The sequence below is a fragment of the Nycticebus coucang genome, chromosome 16 (genome assembly GCF_027406575.1).
Source record: "Nycticebus coucang isolate mNycCou1 chromosome 16, mNycCou1.pri, whole genome shotgun sequence".
In the NCBI taxonomy this organism is placed as follows: Eukaryota; Metazoa; Chordata; class Mammalia; order Primates; family Lorisidae; genus Nycticebus; species Nycticebus coucang.
The window spans coordinates 74,827,426-74,845,724 of record NC_069795.1 but is presented as its reverse complement, the minus strand read 5'-3'; the positions used below and the strand labels follow the sequence as shown (position 1 = coordinate 74,845,724).

General features: G+C 42.6%; 1 protein-coding gene across 11 annotated transcripts in view; it reads left to right on the top strand.

Annotated features, from left to right (window-relative positions):
• Window positions 1-18,299, top strand: part of SLC12A8 (solute carrier family 12 member 8) — a 156,307-nt gene that overhangs the window by 118,843 nt on the left and 19,165 nt on the right. For all 11 annotated transcript variants that reach the window (XM_053564400.1, XM_053564408.1, XM_053564403.1 and 8 more), the window contains 2 exons: window positions 3,222-3,368; window positions 6,825-7,470. In XM_053564400.1, coding sequence (XP_053420375.1) covers window positions 3,222-3,368; window positions 6,825-7,470 — 793 coding nt within the window. The remainder of the gene's footprint in view (window positions 1-3,221; window positions 3,369-6,824; window positions 7,471-18,299) is intronic.

Below are 18,299 nucleotides of genomic sequence, written 5' to 3'. Positions count from 1 at the left end.
TCAGCCTTCTGGGGAGGTGGGTGGATTTCCTGAGCTCAGGAGTTTGAGACCAGCCTGAGCAAGAGTGACACCTTGTCTCTACTAAAAATAGAGAAGCTATCCAGGTGTTGTGGCAGGTGCTCTGGAGCTTGAGGCAAAAGGATCACTTGAGCCCAAGAGTTTGAGGTTGCTGTAAGCTAGGGCACCATGGCACTCTACCCAGGCACAAAGTGAGACTCTGTCTCAAAAAAATAAAAAAAAAAGAAGCAGTAAACTTCTATAAGGAGATACATACTATGCCTGACTTTCCCGAAGAATTAATAGCATCATTCCCAGTGGTTCTCCACACTGGCGACTCGTCAGAATCACCCGAAAAAGTCTAACATGTCGGTGTCCCACTCCATACTAATGAAACCAGAATCTCTGAAGTGATGCTTATGTTTAGCCAAGGTAGAGAACTACTAAGTTAAATTTTCAGAAAGCTTTTGATAAAATTTCATCATAGTCTTTTAAAAAAAAAAAAAAATCAAAAACAGTCAACATAGGATGCATTTGGTAGAGAAGACAGGTACAAAAGTTGCCTACTACATCTCACAGTGGATCGAGCATTGCTAACGAGACCAGTAGATCCAACAGTTTTGTCAGACGTCTAGGATGCAAATCACAATAAAGTCGAGAAGCTTCATTATTTCAACTGCTGAGCTGTTTGCCAGACTCTGGGTCAGATGCCCTGGTGCGGGGAGGGGGCTAAAGACACATGATACATACAGATCAACCCTTAAGGATTTCTCACTGTGCTGGCAAGATAAATCATGAGCATAATTAACTATCCTGCAGATAGAAAATAATGAAATGCTATCAGGACACAAAGAGTGATGGGAAACACTAGAAGATATTAATTCTTGTAGTAATAAAATGGTAAGTGAAAGATGGAGGGGTAGGAAAACCCCCCCAAACTTAGGACTTGGAAGAAAAGAGATGGGTGAGATTCACTGGCAATAAGGGTGAGCTAAGGCATTAGGGCAAAAGTAACCTACCCAAATAGAAGACAAGATGAGCCCTGTGGTGGACCTTGGTCGTGCCCACCAAGCCTCTGACCTCCCTGACCACTTGGGAGGTTTGGAAGAGAGCGAGTACCCCATGTTGTAAGTATTACAGAAGCAGAAGCCCAGTGGATCAGACCTCTCTCACCTGTTGCTTTGCAGCCCTGGTAGGGTACGTGACTTAGTTAGGCCATTGCATGCTCAAATTACAATGAATGAAGCAAAGATGAGGATTTGGCGAGAATTCGTCCACAGGGAAGAGGGGTGCTGGTGCCATCTGGCCAAGCTATCCCTGTTGAAGGGTCTGGGTATATCTCCAGGCTTGGGTCCTGCCCTTTTCCAGGCATGATCTTTTAACCTCCTGATGATTCTGTGAACCTGCAGTGTCTACAAATACATTCTTAAAAAAAAAAACAGACAGATTCTTCCAGTCCAGAACCCTGACCGGATTCGTCAGTCAGTCAGATTATTCCAGTGATAATTTATGAGCCAGGAAAGAGGTGTGGCCAGTGACTTGTGTTCAGTGTGATTTGATGACACGGATCTGGTGCATTGCTGAAGCAAAGAAGTAAAAAATGGGGTGAGAAAGGCCTTCTCCAGGAAGGGTGTAAGTAACAAAGTTGAAAATTAGTTCTAACCTGTCTGTGTTCTGTAGACAAATGACCACTTGGAAGGCAGAATTCTGGCCACAGTAGAATGGAGAAGGCACCTCAGATAATCTAGAAAGCAGAGAGGCTGCCCTGTGGATGCAGATGGGGTCTGGCTCTGGGGCGGGAGGTAGACTGACAGCTGGGCACACAGCTGCTGGCTGGCCAGCTGACACTAAGAACAGCGGTACCCTCTCATTCTATCTGTTGGGGCCTGATGGGCCATGTGCACCACAAATCTCATTCATTCCTTCAGCGTGTATATTTGTGTTAGACATTAAGAGTTCTGTGGTGGGTGGCACCTGTGGCTCAAAGGGGTAGGGCGCTGGCCCCGTATGCCGGAAGTGGCGGGTTCAAACTCAGCCCCAGCCAAAAAAACTGAAAAAAAAAAAAAAAAAAAAAGAGTTCTAGGGTGAATAAGATAGGACACCTACCTAAATGAAGCTTCTAGATTAGTGGAGGAGACAGCATGATAGGTGCCATCCTAACATCACGTTGAGGTGCACTCACCATAGTCACCTCGATAGGAGGAGGTGAGGTTTGTGCTGAGTCCTGAAGCACAATTAGGAGTTTAGCAGACATGGACAGAGGGTTGAGTAGGCAGGGAAATCATGCTGATCAAAGGCTCTCAGTGTGCAAGGTGCAAGGCTAAAGAGGTCACAGACAAAAAAAAAAAAGAGGTCACAGACTAGGAAGGGCTTTGTATGTCAGGCCAGTGGGGAGCTTTTAATATGTTTGCAACAGGGGCATTGTGGTGAGATTTGAGTTTAGAGAGTTCACGCTGGCAGAGGCTTCAGGGGTGTTTAATTCAGAGTGGGAGAACTTAAGAGGCAAGAGGCCCATTAGTGTTGTGTTAATAGTTGGCAATTTGTCCGCAAAGAGTAGGCCCCAGGAAAAAAGAGAGAGAGAGAGAGAGTAGGCTCCCAGGCCTGGTGTGGTGGCTCACACCTGTAATCCCAGCACTTGGGAGGCCGAGGTGGGTGGATTGCCTAAGCTCACAAGTTCAAGACCAGCCTGAGCCAGAGCAAGACCCCATCTCTGAAAAATAGCTGGGCATTGTGGTGGGTGCCTGTAGTCCCAGCTACTTGGGAGGCTGAGGCAAGAGGATTGCTTGAACCCAAGAGTTTGAGGTTGCTGTGAGCTAAGACACCCCAGTACTCTACCAAAGGTGACCAAGTAAGACTCTGTCTCAGAAAAAAAAAGAGTAGGCCCCAGACCATCAGCATCAACATCTCCTGGGAACCTGTTGGAAATCCAAATTCCCAGCCCCTACTCCAAACCTACTGCACGAGAAACCCTGAGGCTGGCCCCTGAAATCTGTTTCAACAAGCCCCAGTGCAGGCTCAGTTTGAGGACCTCTGTGTAGTCTATATGAGATGAGATGGTGGCGTCAACTGAAATAGTGGAATGAAGTGGGGTGAGGCTGAGGATATGGGACCTGTGTCCCAGAGATTAGCTCTGTAGGACTCAGTGCATGGTTAGCTGTGGTGCTGGGGAGTAGAAAGGAGCGGAGCAGGTTCTGGCCCTGGGTAATGAGCTGCTCTCTCAACAGGTGTCCCTTGTGGGCTTCCTGTTCCTTTTGGGCTTATACATCTCCTCCCTGGCCTCCTGCATGGGAGGTCTCTACGGAGCACCCCGGATCCTGCAGTGCATTGCCCAGGAGAAAGTGATCCCTGCACTTGCCTGTCTGGGGAAAGGGGTAAGTGGCCCCACCTTTTTTATTTTGAGAAATACCTTTTGCCACTAACCCAATTGTTGGCCCATAACTTGCTTACATTTTTCTGATTAGAGCCTCTGGTCAAGTTCTCTGGGTTGGGATGAATAAGAACACAGAAGTCATTTCTTTCACCCCTGTTCTCTGGTTGGCTTAGGCTGGGGCTAACTGGATGAAGCATCTTTAATGTCATGGCCACCGGCCACCCAGCCCATGGCACTGGGTTAGCCATCCAGCCATGGGAACATCTTGGCCTCTGAGTGGCAGGGAAATGGAGGTACCCACTCTTTAATAAAAATGAGTTTAGGACCCTCCAGGCTTAGCATAGAAGAAAGATTATCTTGGTTAGTTGGGGAGCTGGTTCTTGCAGCTCTAACTCTGCCCTTGTGGGGTCCACTTCCCTTTGGAGGTCATGTTCAGTGATATCCCACACCTCTGGCCTCTGGGCTCCCTGTTAGCCAAACCTTAAATGACACCGTGTAGCTTGGTTGAGTCATGGCTGGAATGATGGAAAGAGACATTCCTAAAACCTAGGGGATGACAAAAGAAAACTAAACAGAGAACCCCACTTCCTAATAATGGGGTCTGCAAGCCGTAATTTCTTTCGTCTTTGGGGGCACCATGATGCCCTCCCCAACCCATTTCTGGTTTCCAGTCTCCCTATTGTCTAGGGCTCATGTAGTTGCAAATCATCCTTAATTTCTCCCCTTCTTACCCTCAGTGAGCACTGGCCAGGGAGGAGTGTGACTGTCGTGTCTCTACCTTCCATGTGCTGGGTTGCCTTTTATTTTTTTCTTCCATTTCTTTCATTTTATTTATTATTATTTTTTTTTTTTGCTAACATGTGCACAGGGTTCAAAACTAAAAATAATATAATAAATTTTGCTCCTATCATGAATCTGTCTACCTTTTTTCCCCACTCCAACACTGCCCCTTCAGTAGCTGATTTTATTAGTTTTTTTTTTTTTTGACAAAGTCTCACTATGTCACCATCGGTAGAGGGCTGTTGCGTCACAGCTCACAGCAACCTCAAACTCTTGGGCTATAAGCGATTCTCTTGCCTCAGCCTCCCAAGTCGCTGGGACCACAGGTGCCTGCCACAATGCCCAGCTATTTTTTGTTGCAGTTGTCATTGTTGTTTAGCTGGCCAGGCCGGGTTCGAACCCGCCAGCATCAGTGTATGTGGCTGGTACTGTAACCACTGTGCTATGGGCGCTGAGCCAGTTTTTTTAATGAATCCTTCTCTTTCTCATTTTTATGCAAAAGATAGTACTGAATATGCATGTTCTTACCTTGCTTCTTTTCATTTCATATAGCCTAGAAACCTGTCATTTTATTTGATCATGGCAAGAACTTTCTCATTCTTTTTCCATTGTGGATATACTATAATTTATTTAATTGGTCCCCTAGAGATTGACACTTGTGTGGCTTCTAGTAAACAATGCTGCATTGAATAATCTTTTGTGTATATGTGTGTGCGTATAAATTTTTGGATATGTGTGGTAAGATACATTTACTGGATAAATTTTCATAAGTGGGAAAAGGAAACTGCATTTTTAATTTTAGTGGATATTGCCAAAGCACCTTCCATGAGATTTGCATCATTCTGTACTTCAACCTGCGATGAATTAAGGGTGCTTGTTTTCTCACAGCCAATACCACTCTTAGACTCCAACCAGAAGATTCTGCTATACAAGACTGCTTTGGCCCTTAGGTATAAGAAGTTTGTGAGGCCAAATGCACATGCCCCCTCCTAGACCATGTACTGGGTATGCTGTTCCCTGAATTCCTTGCTCAGATCTTCTCCTCCCCACCCCCCCACCCCCCAGTGTCTGCAAGGGTCTGTTCCTTTCTAGGGCCAGAGAGCAGGCTGGCAGACCACATGGGAGTGTGAGGCGCTCCATGGTCTGGTCTGGGAAGAGAAGGGAAGTGGGCTCTGAGCGGGAGGCTGCACATGGTCATCTTTCAGTGAGGAAGTCTGAGTGAGAAGTATAATAATTCTAAACTTGAACTTGGACTTCCTTGTCATCATGAAGCAGTATTTGCCAAGAAGGGAGTCCAGAACACATTTGATTTATAGGTTGTTAACTTAGTTTATAACTCATTTGCACTTTTACCCTGAGAAACAAACCCAGTGTTAGCAAGGAGCCCGTCAAATATGAATTGCTGCCCATCGACTATAATTGATGATAAGTTATGATGTACTTTAAAATAACCAAAATTGTAGAATTGGAGTGTTCCTAACATGCAGAAATGATCAATGCGTGAGACAATGTACTCCCTAATGAACCCTGCTTTGACTTTTAAAAATGGTCTGTGTCAACACGTCACATGTATCCAAAAATATATACAACTATTATGCACTTATAGCAAGTAAAAATGTGAATCGTTGCCACTGGTACAGTGGGAAGTGGCATTTTGGGGGATACTTGTGATTTGCATTGCTTTTAACCATGAATGAAGTTGAACATCTTTTCCTTAAGAGCTATTTGTAGTTCTTTCTGTGATTATGGGTTATTTTCTTTCATTTGCTGGACTACACTCTTTGTGTTAGGAAGACTAACTCTGTATATATGTGTTCCAGACATTTGTCCTAGTTTGTCATCTGTCCTTTAACTTTGGGAACTCATTTTTCAAAGCTTCTTTATGTACAATTAAGTCTCCTCAGCTCATTTTCTTTTTTAATTGGGAATATATCCCAAACTTTTTTGGGATATATTCAATATTCAGAAGAGAACATAAAACAAATGTGGAGAATTTTAAAGGGAAACTACGAGTAAACACCCTGTGACCTGGACCCAGGAACACTGCTAAGCCCCCGATGGGGACTGAGAAGTGATTATTATTCAAGGACAATGTCTGGTGACTATGACGAATAGTTCCCAGGAGTGGCAGTTAGCACCTTTCTTCCATTCCTGTCCACCTGAAGGTCACATGCCCACCTGCACTGATCACAGGTGTGTGTAATGCGTGTGCATGAGTGCTTGTGTGTGCACGGGTGGTAGCAGAATTCCCTTCCTCCAGCCACCAATTATTCAGTCATGTCTTCCGGGATCTGCTACTCCCGGGAAGAATCAGCTTTGTATCTCTTTGATTTCCTGGGCTGGAGTTAAAACCCAAAGAAAGACAAAAGGAGAAAATATTTAGGAAGTCCAAGTTCTCTAATAACGCAGCATGTTAACAGTTTACGAATCTGACTAATGCCTGTGGGGCTTTAGGAGCCTAGGGTATGCCTTGCTGTATTAAACATTTTACACACATTTAGCTCTGATCTCACTGTAGTTCCATGAGCTGGATGTTATTATCCCAAGTTTCTAGATGAGCAGTTACATGAGGAGAAATGTCTGAGCCATTATGAGTTGTTTCTCGTATAACTTCTGAAATTTCTCAAACTTTCTATCTGAAATTTCATAGTCCTACATTTTATTTTTGTTTCTGCAGAAAGGGCCAAATAAAACACCTATAGCTGCCATCTGCTTGACCAGCTTGGTGACCATGGCCTTTGTTCTCGTGGGTCAGGTGAATGTTCTGGCCCCCATCGTCACCATCAACTTCATGCTGACTTACGTCGCTGTGGACTACTCTTATTTCTCCCTGTCTATGGGTCCCTGCAGCCTCCCCCAGGTGCCTGAGCCAGTGCTCAGGGAAGACCCGGAAGCTCTCCGCTGCTCTGAATGCCTGGTCGTGGGGAGAGCACCCAGCTATGGTTCTGAGGGCCCTGCCCAAAGTGTCTCAGAGGGCACACTGCTAGAATTCACCAAAGACATGGACCAGCTCCTCCAGCTAACCAGGAGGCTTGAGAACAGCCAACCCAGGCAAGGAGAGGTTGGCAGGACCGCAGAGAGACAGACGAGGAAACACAAGAAGGCCACCAAGCAAACCCTGCAGGATAGCTTCCTCCTGGACCTCCAGTCCCCTGATTCCTTCCCTACTGAGAGCTCTGACAGATTACCCACTGCCTCCCTGGAGGGACAGGAGTCCTCCTGGAACGAGCAGACTTCCAGGAGTGAAGGGACTCAACCTGGGGGGACATATGGAGAACAACGTGTCCCTAAGCTGGGTAACCAGTATGAGCCAAGTGGAGAAGGTGAGTGCTTTGGGATCACGCTGGGGACTCCCAGTTTGGATGGCCATTAGTTTCCTCCCCTATGTAGTTGCCATGACTTGGTTATAGCTGGGTTTAAAATCCTTGTTAACTTTGTTTGATATTTATTTTAAAACATTATATTCAGGATTCTGCTGAGTTATTATCATTCTCTCTGTTACGTGTAGTTAATTTTATTTGTTTATTTTATAATTTCTTATTCTTTTGAGATAGAGTTTATCTCTGTTGCCTTCGGTAGAGTGCCGTAGCATCATAGCTCACAGCAACCTCAAAGTCTTGGCCTCAAGCCATTCTCTTGCCTCAGCCTCCTGAGCAGCTGGGATTACAGGTGCCCCCCACAATACCTGGGTATTTTTAGAGACAGGGTCTCACTCTTTTTTTTTTTTTAATTTCAGCTTGCTTGTTCATTCTTCTCCATTTGAAGTACTCTTTTTTTTTGTTCATTTTCTTCTTCCTCTGGCGATGCTCTGTCCCGCTGTTTTTGATGTTAGTAGAAATGGGGTCTTACTCTGGCTCACTGCTGCTCATACTGGTCTCGAACCTCTGAGCTCAGGCAATCCACCCGCCTCGGCCTCCCACAGCGCTGGGACTACAGGCGTGAGCCACCACGCCCGGCCTAGGGTCTCACTCTTGCTCGGGCTGGTCTTGAACCTGTGAGCTCAGGCTATCCACTCCTCAGCCTGATTTTTTAAAAAAATGTTGGTTGTTTTATCAGTCATGATTAAGCTTGATTGTGAATAACAAAATTATAAAATAATAGTGGTGCAATCCAGGTCCTACTTAGGGAGGCAGAGGTGGGCAGCCCAGGGCTGCTGTGACAGCTCTACGGTCCAAGTGTCCCCATTCTCCTCTGTCATTCTCTTTCTCATCCTTAGCATGTTGTTCCCTGATCCAAGCTGTGGCTGCTGGAGCCTGCCATTCCATTCATATTCCAGGGAGTACAGAAAAGGGAAGGAAGAAAGGCTTCCTTCCACTTGCACTTCACTGCAAGGTTCCCAGACGGAGTCATCTGGGGGAACCTTCTCCAAAGTTCCATCGCATGATTTTCCTATTTCATGGGTTAGAATTTTAGTCACATGATTACAATAAGCCACAAGGGAGGCTAGGAAGTGTTTTTTTCTTAATGCTGGTCATATTGCTACTTCACATAAAATTACGTTTTTTTTTTTTAAGGAAGAATAGGAGTTAAGGTAGTTAGTCTATGCCACAATTATCCTGTTTTTAATTCCCGAGAGCTCTTGGTTGTAACCTCATTTATCCTTGTCTTTTTTTCCCCTTAATTTGAACATCATTCATTCTTGTTTTATGGGTACGATGGCTTATTTATCTGTCTGATAATATTCATCTCCCCCTTGAAAGTCTTTCTCAGACTGGGCGCGGTGGCTCAAGCCTGTAATTCCAGCACTCTGAGTGAGAGGCTGAGGTGGGTGGATTGCCCGAGCTCAGGAGTTTGAGACCAGCCTGAGCAAGAGCGAGACCCTGTCTCTAAAAATAGCTGGGCATTGTGGTGGGCACCTGTAGTCCTGGCTGCTTGGGAGGCTGAGAGTTTGAGCCCAAGAGTTTGAGGTTGCTGTGAGATATGACACCATGGAACTCTACCTAGGGTGACAAAGTGTTGATTGGGGCACTTCCCTGCGAAATGATTAGGAGTATGCTAGCCTTTTCACTGGAGGTCCTCTGAATATGGATATCTATAGGCTTTTCTATAGGGCTTTTCAATTCTCTAGAGAGGATTCCTTTAATCTCCTGCAAGATGGCAATTTGCATTATGGAAGCAGGGGGAGATAAGAGAGTTGGGGGGAGGTCCTGCCGTTGAAGGTATAAATGTTTATTTAATTCCCTGGCTGTGAGTTCCAACTCCCTAAACACCTTTGCTGGACCTGGTATGCCAAGTCCAGCCACTCTCTGGTTTCTTCAGAAGGAAGAGAAAGGGTTGTTACTTGGCTGCATGGGCCTGGGGTAGGGATCTTGGTACACAATCAATACAGACTTGCCACCAAGTCTTACCTCTTGCCATTGCCTGGGATATGGTGCGTCTGGTCCTGAACTTCACAGGGGTCTACCAGGATGAATTGGGCTGCTCCTTGTCAGCTCCCTCTCTGTGGACCCCAGAGTTCATCCTCCTGACTCTGCCCAGTCTGTCACCACCGTCACCTTTCCATCTTCTAAGACATGTTTTATTTTTCCTTTGTCATTTTCTTTATGTTCACGGCTTTGTGCCTATTTTATTCCTTTTCTACCCTCTTGGTGGGTCTTCAGGAGAGACATGTGGTCAGCCTGCCATGTTTAATCAATGAAATGGTCACTGCCCAGTTGCCTAGGCTTGGAAATGCACAGCTATTGTCGAGCATCACCTCTCTGTCTCTCTTCGTTGCCTTTACCTCGGTGCAGCCCCTGGGTGTCTTGCATCTGGACTCTGCTAAGTTTCCAAACTCGTCAGGCTACTAGTCTGCCTACAGACTCTCCCTAATCCCATTTCTCCTTCACACTGCCCACTGAATGACCTTTCTGAAATAAAACTCTCATCATGTTGCTCTTACTTAGAAACCCTGCTGGAATCAAACTCCTTCCATCTAAAGTCCCAAATCTATGTGAGATGCAAAGTTCTCCCCTGTCCTGCCCTAATCCACCTTCCCAGCCACTGCTATGACAACCTATGCCCTGTACGTGCCAGCTATGCCCCAACTGGTGTCCTAAATACGCCGTGTTCTTTATTCCCTCCCACATTCACATATCCTGTTCTGCCTCTTCAAATTGCTTCCCCCTCCCCACTCCATCTGGAAAACTCCAACTTATTTAAAATCCATTCGACTTTTAAGACCCACTTTCACCCCTCCTGAGGATTCCCTGATTTTCTCCAATGTGCAACCATGACATTTGATTCATACTAGAAATATAAACTATTGTCCTGTGTTTATATAACATTTGTTTATACATTTGTCTTCAAGACTATTTATCTGTCTTAAGAAAAATAAATATTAGTTTCATTCCTTCGTCACTAAGCCATGAGTTTCCTTTCAGCACCAGCCATGCGTTTTCACCTTTGTATTTATCACAACATTCCCATGAGTACACAGAATGTAGCAAACTCTTGGTAAAGCCTAGTTAAACTGATGACCAGTTGAACAAATGATGGCTAAAACTGAAACATTGATCAGTAAAGTAGAAGAGAAAGGGTTAAGCCATTGTAAGAACCTAATATTTGACAAACCGGACGCCATAAAAAAATAAGAATCAATTGCATAAATATTCTTAAGAGTAAATGTATTTAAAAATTAACTTCGGGCTTTATTTTATACCTTATATACACATGAATTCCTTATTTATAACAGCTGTGGAGGAGAGATATTTCTGACTGTTGTGGACATCATCAAAGACAAAAAGGATCTGATTAAATAGAAATAAAAAACATTTGCACAACACAGTGTCGCAGAAGGAAACAATTATTCTGACAAACACAACCGATAAAAGCATACCTTCCAAAGCATATTATTTTTAAAAACAGGAAGGTCAAAATCCAGATTTTACTAAAAAGAGATCAAGAGAGATGGCTATGTAGTTTATATGTGAAAAATCAATGCCCAGACTCATTCATTTCCACTCAACAAATGAACTTTCATTTCATTTAATTAATTAATTAATTTATTTATTTATTTTGAGACAGAGTTTAACTCTCGTCCTTGGTAGGGTGCCATGGCATCATCATAGCTCACAGTCCTGGGCTCAAGAGAGCCTCTTGTCTCAGCCTCCTGAGCAACTGGAATTAAAGGTGCCCACCATGATGCTCAGCTAATTTTTCTGTTTTTAGTAGAGATGGGGTCTTGCTCTTGCTCAGGCTGGTCTTGAACTTCTGAGTTCAGGTAATCCACTCGCCTCAGCCTCCAAGAGTGCTAGGATTACAGGAGTGAGCCACCATGGCTGGCCTGAACTTTTATTGTTAGGTGTTAAATATTGTTAGTAGCTAAAAAGCCAGCATTTATTAAACATGTCCTATGTGCTTGGCACTGAGCTAAGCACTTAATATGGATTATTTCATTGAAGCTAAAATTCAGAAGTATACATTAAAATTGTTATTATCTTTTTGCAGATGATGAAACTGAGGCTTAGAGAAAGTAAACACTTGCTCAAGGTGTAAGACAGTCACAATTTGGACCCAGGTCTGTCTGACTTTAGAAAAGCATATGCCGGGAGGCGCCTGTGGCTTAGTCGGTAAGGCTCCGGCCCCATATACCGAGGGTGGCGGGTTCAAACCCGGCCCCAGCTGAACTGCAACCAAAAAATAGCTGGGCATTGTGGCGGGCGCCTGTAGTCCCAGCTACTCGGGAAACTGAGGCAAGAGAATCGCTTAAGCCCAGGAGTTGGAGGTTGCTGTGAGCTGGGTGAGGCCACGGCACTCTACCGAGGGCCATAAAGTGAGACTCTGTCTCTACAAAAAAAAAAAAAAAAAAAAAACAAGAAAGAAAAGCATATGCCACTTGCTGCGAGAATCTGTTATGAACTAGGCCATGATATTGTTTAAATGAACACAAATTAAACCACCTTTAAGATATCATTGCATATCTTATGAAGCTATAAGAATTTAAATAAAAAATAGTAGACCTGTGATAACTAGGTATATGTACACAAACGTCAATGGCTCCTCAGTTTAACTAGGCTTTATCAAGAGTTGGCTACATTCCTCCTGGACTTATAGATTAAATTTTTTGGTCAAATTTGAGAAATCTCTGGTCATTATTTCTTTTTTTTTTTTTTGTAGAGACAGAGTCTCACTTTATGGCCCTCGGTAGAGTGCCATGGCATCACACAGCTCACAGCAACCTCCAACTCCTGGGCTTAAGCGATTCTCTTGCCTCAGCCTCCGGAGTAGCTGGGACTACAGGCGCCCACCACAACGTCCAGCTATTTTTTTGTTGCAGTTTGGCCGGGGCCGGGTTTGAACCCGCCATCCTTGGTATATGGGCTGGCGCCTTACTGACTGAGCCACAGGCGCTGCCTGCTCTGGTCATTATTTCTTTAAATAATTTTTGTGCCCTTTCATTTTCTCCTGTCCTCTGGGACTCCCAGCGCACATTTCTTGGTGCACTTGACATTGTCCCACAGTCTCTGAGGCCCTCTTCCTTTGTCTTCTACCTTTCCCACTCCATCCTTCACTTTGGACAATTTCCATCTTCAAGTTCACTGATTCCTTCTTCTACCATCTCAGATCTGCTGTTGACCCCATCTAGTGAATTTTTAATTTTTGTTATTGTGCTTTTTGATTGTAGAATTTTCTTTTCTTTTTTGTCGGGGTGGCGTGGGTAGAGTGCTGTGGCATCATAGCTCATAGCAACCTCAAACTCTTGAGCTCAGCATCCTAAGTAGCTAGGACCACAGGCACCAGCCACAACACCTGGCTATTTTTAGAGATGGGGTCTTCCTCTTGCTCATGCTGGTCTCGAACTCCTAGCTCAGGTGATCCACCCACCTTGGCCCCCCAGAGTGCTAGGATTATAAGCGTGAGTCACCGTGCCTGGTGTTAATTGTAGAATTTTCACATTGATTTTATTTATTTTTATTTTATTATTATTATTATTATTCTTTTATTGTTAAATCATAGCTGTGTACATTAGTGCAATCAAGGAGTACAATGTGCTGGTTTCATATACAAGCTGAAATATTCTCATCAAACTGTTCGATGTAGCCTTCATGGCATTTTCTTAGTTATTGTATGTAGACATTTGTATTCTGCATTTAGTAAGTTTCGCCTATACCCATTCTAAGATGCACCGTAGGTGTGGCCCCCCCCCATTACCCTCCCTCCACCCTAACTTCCCCCCTCCCTTCCCCTTCCTTGGTCCTTTCCCCATAGTCTTGTGCTATAGTTGGGTTATAGCCTTCATGCGAAAGCTATAAATTAGCTTCATAGTATGGCCGAGTACTTTGGATACTTTTTCTTTCATTCCTGAGATACTTTGCTAAGAAGAATATGTTCCAGCTCCATCCATGTAAACATGAAAGAGGTAAAGTCTCCATCTTTCTTTAAGGCTGCATAATATTCTGTGGTATACATGTACCACAATTTGCTAGTCCATTCGTGGGTCGATGGGCACTTGGGCTTCTTCCATGACTTAGCAATTATGAATTGGGCTACAATAAACATTCTGGTACAGATGTCTTTGTTATGTTGTGATTTTTGGTCTTCTGGGTATAAACCTAGTAAAGGAATTCTAGGATCGAATGGCTGGTCTATTTTTAGGTCTGTAAGTATTCTCCAAACATCCTTCCAGAAGGAACGTATTAGTGTGCATTCCCACTAGCAGTGTAGAAGTGTGCCCTTTCCTCCACATCCACAGCAACATCTCTGGTTTTGGGATTTTGTTCTGTAGGCTACTCTTAACAGGGGTTAGGTGATATCTCAAAGTAGTTTTGATTTGCATTTCTCTGATGATTAAGGATGATGAGCTTTTTTTCATTTGTTTGTAGATCGTGTGTCTGTCTTCTTTAGAGAAGTTTCTCTTCAAGTCCCTTGCCCACCCTGAGATGGGGTCACTTGTTCTTTTCTTGCTAATACGTTTGAGTTCTCTGTGAATTCTGGTTATTAGACCTTTATCGGAGGTATAACCTGCAAATATTTTCTCCCATTCTGAGGGCTATCTGCTTGCTTTACTTACTATGTTCTTGACTGTGCAGAAGCTTTTTAGTTTGATCAGGTCCCAGTAGTGTATTTTTGATACTGCTTCAATTGCCTGGGAGCAATTGAATATTCTCCCAGGCCGATTCCTTCAAGAGTTTTCCCTGCACTATATTCAAGTATTTTTATAGTTTATTTTTATTTATTTATTGTGGTTTTTGGCCAGAGCTGGGTTTGAACCAGCCACCTCCAGCATATGGGACTGGCGCCCTACTCCTTGAGCCACAGGCGCTACCCTATAGTTTTATGTCTTAAGTTTAAATCTTTTATCCAGTGAGAGTCTATCTTACTTAATGGTGAAAGGTGTGGGTCCAGTTTCAATCTTCTATAGGTTGCCAGCCAGTTCACCCAGCAACATTTGTTAAATAGGGAATCTTTTCCCCACTGAATGTTTTTAATTGGCTTGTCAAAGATCAAATAATGGTAAATAGCAGGATTCATCTCTTGGTTCTCTATTCTGTTCCAGACGTCTACTTCTCTGTTTTTGTGCCAGTACCATGCTGTTTTGATCACTATCGATTTATAGTATAGTCTTAGGTCTGGTAGTGTGATTCCTCCTGCTTTGTTTTTATTTCTGAGTAATGTTTTGGCTATTTGAGGTTTTTTCTGATTCCATATAAAATGAAGTATTATTTTTTCAACATCTTTAAAGTATGACAATGGAGCTTTAATAGGAATTGCATTAAAGTTATATATTGCTTTGTGTAGTATAGACATTTTAACAATGTTGATTCTTCCCAGCCATAAGCATGGTATGTTTTTCCATTCGTTAACATCTTCAGCTATTTCTGTTCTTAGTGTTTCATAGTTCACTTTGTAGAGATATTTCCCATCCTTTGTTAGGTATACTCCCAAATATTTCATCTTCTTTGGCACTACTGTGAAAGGAATAGAGTCCTTGACTGTTTTTCAGCTTGGTTATTGTTGGTGTATATAAAGGCTACGGATTTATGGGCGTTGATTTTGTAGCCTGAGACATTGCTGTATTCCTTGATCACTTCTAAAAGTTTTGTAGTAGAATCCCTAGTATTTTCCAGATACACGATCATATCATCTGTGAAGAGTGAAAGTTTGATCTCTTCTGACCCTATGTGGATACCCTTGATCGCCTTTTCTTCCCTAACTGCGATGGCTAAAACTTCTATTACCATGTTAAAGAGCAATGGAGACAATGGGCAACCTTGCCTGGTTCCTGATCTAAGTGGAAATGATTTGAATTTAACTCCATTCAATACGATATTGGCTGTGGGTTTGCTGTAGATGGCCTCTATCAGTTTAAGAAATGTCCCTTCTATACCAGTTTTCTTAAGTGTTCTGAATATGAAGGGATGCTGGATATTATCAAAAGCTTTTTCTGCATCAACTGAAAGAATCATATGGTCCTTATTTTTTAGTTTGTTTATGTGCTGAATTATATTTATAGATTTACATATATTGAACCAGCCTTGAGACCCTGGGATAAATCCCACTTTGTCGTGGTGTATAATTTTTTTAATGTGTTGTTGGATTTTGTTTGTTAGGATCTTATTGAGTATTTTAGCCTCAATATTCATTAGTGATATTGATGTATAATTTTCTTTTCTTGTTGTGTCTTTCCCTGGTTTGGGGATCAAGGTGATGTTTGCTTTGTAGAATGTGTTGGGTAATACTTCTTCTTTTTCTATATTTTGGAAGAGGTTTAGGAATATAGGTACTAGTTCTTCTTTAAAGGTTGGGTAGAATTCTTTTTTTTTTTTTTTTGCAGTTTTTGGCCAGGGCTGGGTGTGAACCAGCCACCTCTGGCATATGGGGCCAGGGCCCTTCCCCTTTGAGCCACAGGTGCCACCCAGTTGGGTAGAATTCTGACGTAAAGCCATCTGGTCCTGGGCTTTTCTTTTTAGGGAGATTTTGTATAGTTGATGCTATTCAGAACTTGATATAGGCCTGTTCAATGTTTCCACTTCGTTCTGGCTAAGTCTTGGTAGGTGGCGTACTTCCAGATATTGGTCGATTTCTTTCAGATTTTCATATTTGTGAGAGTAGAGTTTCTTGTAGTATTCATTAAGATTTTTTGAATTTCTGAAGGGTCTATTGTTATTTCATCCTTAGTATTTCTGATTGATGAAATTAGAGATTTTACTCTTTTTTTCCTGGTTAGGTTGGCCAAAGGTTTATCTATTTTATTGAACTTTTCAAAAAACCAACTTTTGGATTTATTGATCTGTTGTATAACTCTTTTGTTTTCAATTTCATTTAATTCTGCTCTGATTTTGGTTATTTCTTTTCTTCTCTTGGTTTGGGGTTGGAGTGTTCTTCCTTGTGATGTCCCATTAAGTTATTAACTTCGTCTCTTTCCATTTTCTTGAGGAAGGCTTGCAGTGCTATAAATTTCCCTCTTAGGACTGCCTTGCAGTATCCCAGAGGTTCTGATAATTCGTGTCTTGATTGTTGTTTTGTTCCAAATTTGGTGATTTCCTTCTTAATCTCATCTATAACCCATCTATCCTTCAGCATAAGGTTGTTTAGCTTCCATGTTTTTGTCAGGGTATTCAGGTTCCTGTTGTTATTGAGTTCAACTTTTATTCTATGATGATCTGAGAAGATGCAAGGAATAATTTCTATTTTTTAAAAATTTGCTGAGGTTAGATTTGTGGCCTAGGATGTGGTCCATTTTGGAGTATGTTCCATGTGCTGATGAAAAGAATGTGTATTCAGTTTTGTTGGGATGAAATGTTCTGTAGATGTCTGTTAAGTCCAGATGTTGAATGGTTAAGTTTAAATCTAAGATTTCTTTGCTTAGCTTCTTTTTGGAGGATCTATCCAGCACTGCTAAAGGGGTGTTAAAATCTCCAACTACAATGGAACTGGAGGAAATCAAGTTGCTCATGTCTGTTAGAGTTTCTCTTATAAAATGAGATGCATTCTGGTTGGTGCATAAATATTAATAATTAAGATCTCATCATATTGAGTGTTACCTTTAACAAATATGAAGTGTCCATCCTTATCCTTCCTTATTTTGGTTGGTTTAAAGCCTATGGCATCTGCGAATAGGATAGCAACGCCTACTTTTTTCTGCTTTCCATTTGCCTGGAGTATAGATGACCATCCCTTCATCTTGAGTCTCTCTTTGTTTTTTAATGTAAGATGAGATTCTTGCATGCAGCAGATATCTGGCTTGAGTTTTTGTATCCAGTCAGCCAACCTGTGCCTTTTTTGAGGACAATTTAAACCCTTCACATTAATTGAGAATATTGATAAGCCTTTTGAGAGTCCGGTGGACATTTTTAATCCTTTTGCAATTATGGAAGTTGGAATTTGATCAGAATTTTCTGGGTGGGTTTACTTTTGTGGTGGTTGATTATGCTGGTCTTTATGGAGGATTGGTCTGAGAATATCCTGGAGAACTGGTTTAGTTATGGCAAATTTCTTCAACATGTGAATGTCATTAAAGTATTTAATTTCTCTGTCATAAATGAAACTCAATTTAGCTGGGTACAGGATCCTGGGTTGAAAGTTATTTTGTTTTAGGAGAGTAAAAGTCGATGACCATCCTCTTCTAGCTTGAAAGGTTTCAGCAGAGAGATCTGCAGTTATTCTAATATTCTTGCCCTTGTAGGTGATGGTTTTCTTTCATCTGGCTGCTTTCAGAATTTTCTCCTTCATATTAACTTTAGTGAAACTGATTATGATGTGTCTGGGGGATGTCTTATTTGGGTTGAGTCGTGCTGGAGTTCTGAAACTGTCTGCTATCTGAATTTCAGAATCTCTTGGCATGTCTGGAAAGTTCTCCTTCATTATCTCATGGAGAAGAGACTCTGTGCCTTGTGAAGCCACTTCGTCGCTTTTGGGGATCCCTATAAGATGAATATTAGTTTTCTTCGAATTGTCCCAGAGCTCTCTGAGAGAGTGATCTGTTTTTGCCCTCCGTTTCTCTTCCTCTTTGAGAGTTTGGGAGCGTTCGAAAGCTTTGTCATCAATGTCAGAAAGCCTTTCTTCTGCTTGTTCCATTCTGCTACTGAGGGATTCTACTGTGTTTCTCAGATCTTTGAGGGCTACAACTTCCTGTCTCAATGTGTCAAAATCTTTGGTCATTTGGTCTTTGAATTCGTTGAATTCTTGGGATATCTTTTGGGTTACTTCTTGGAATTCTAATTCGATCTTA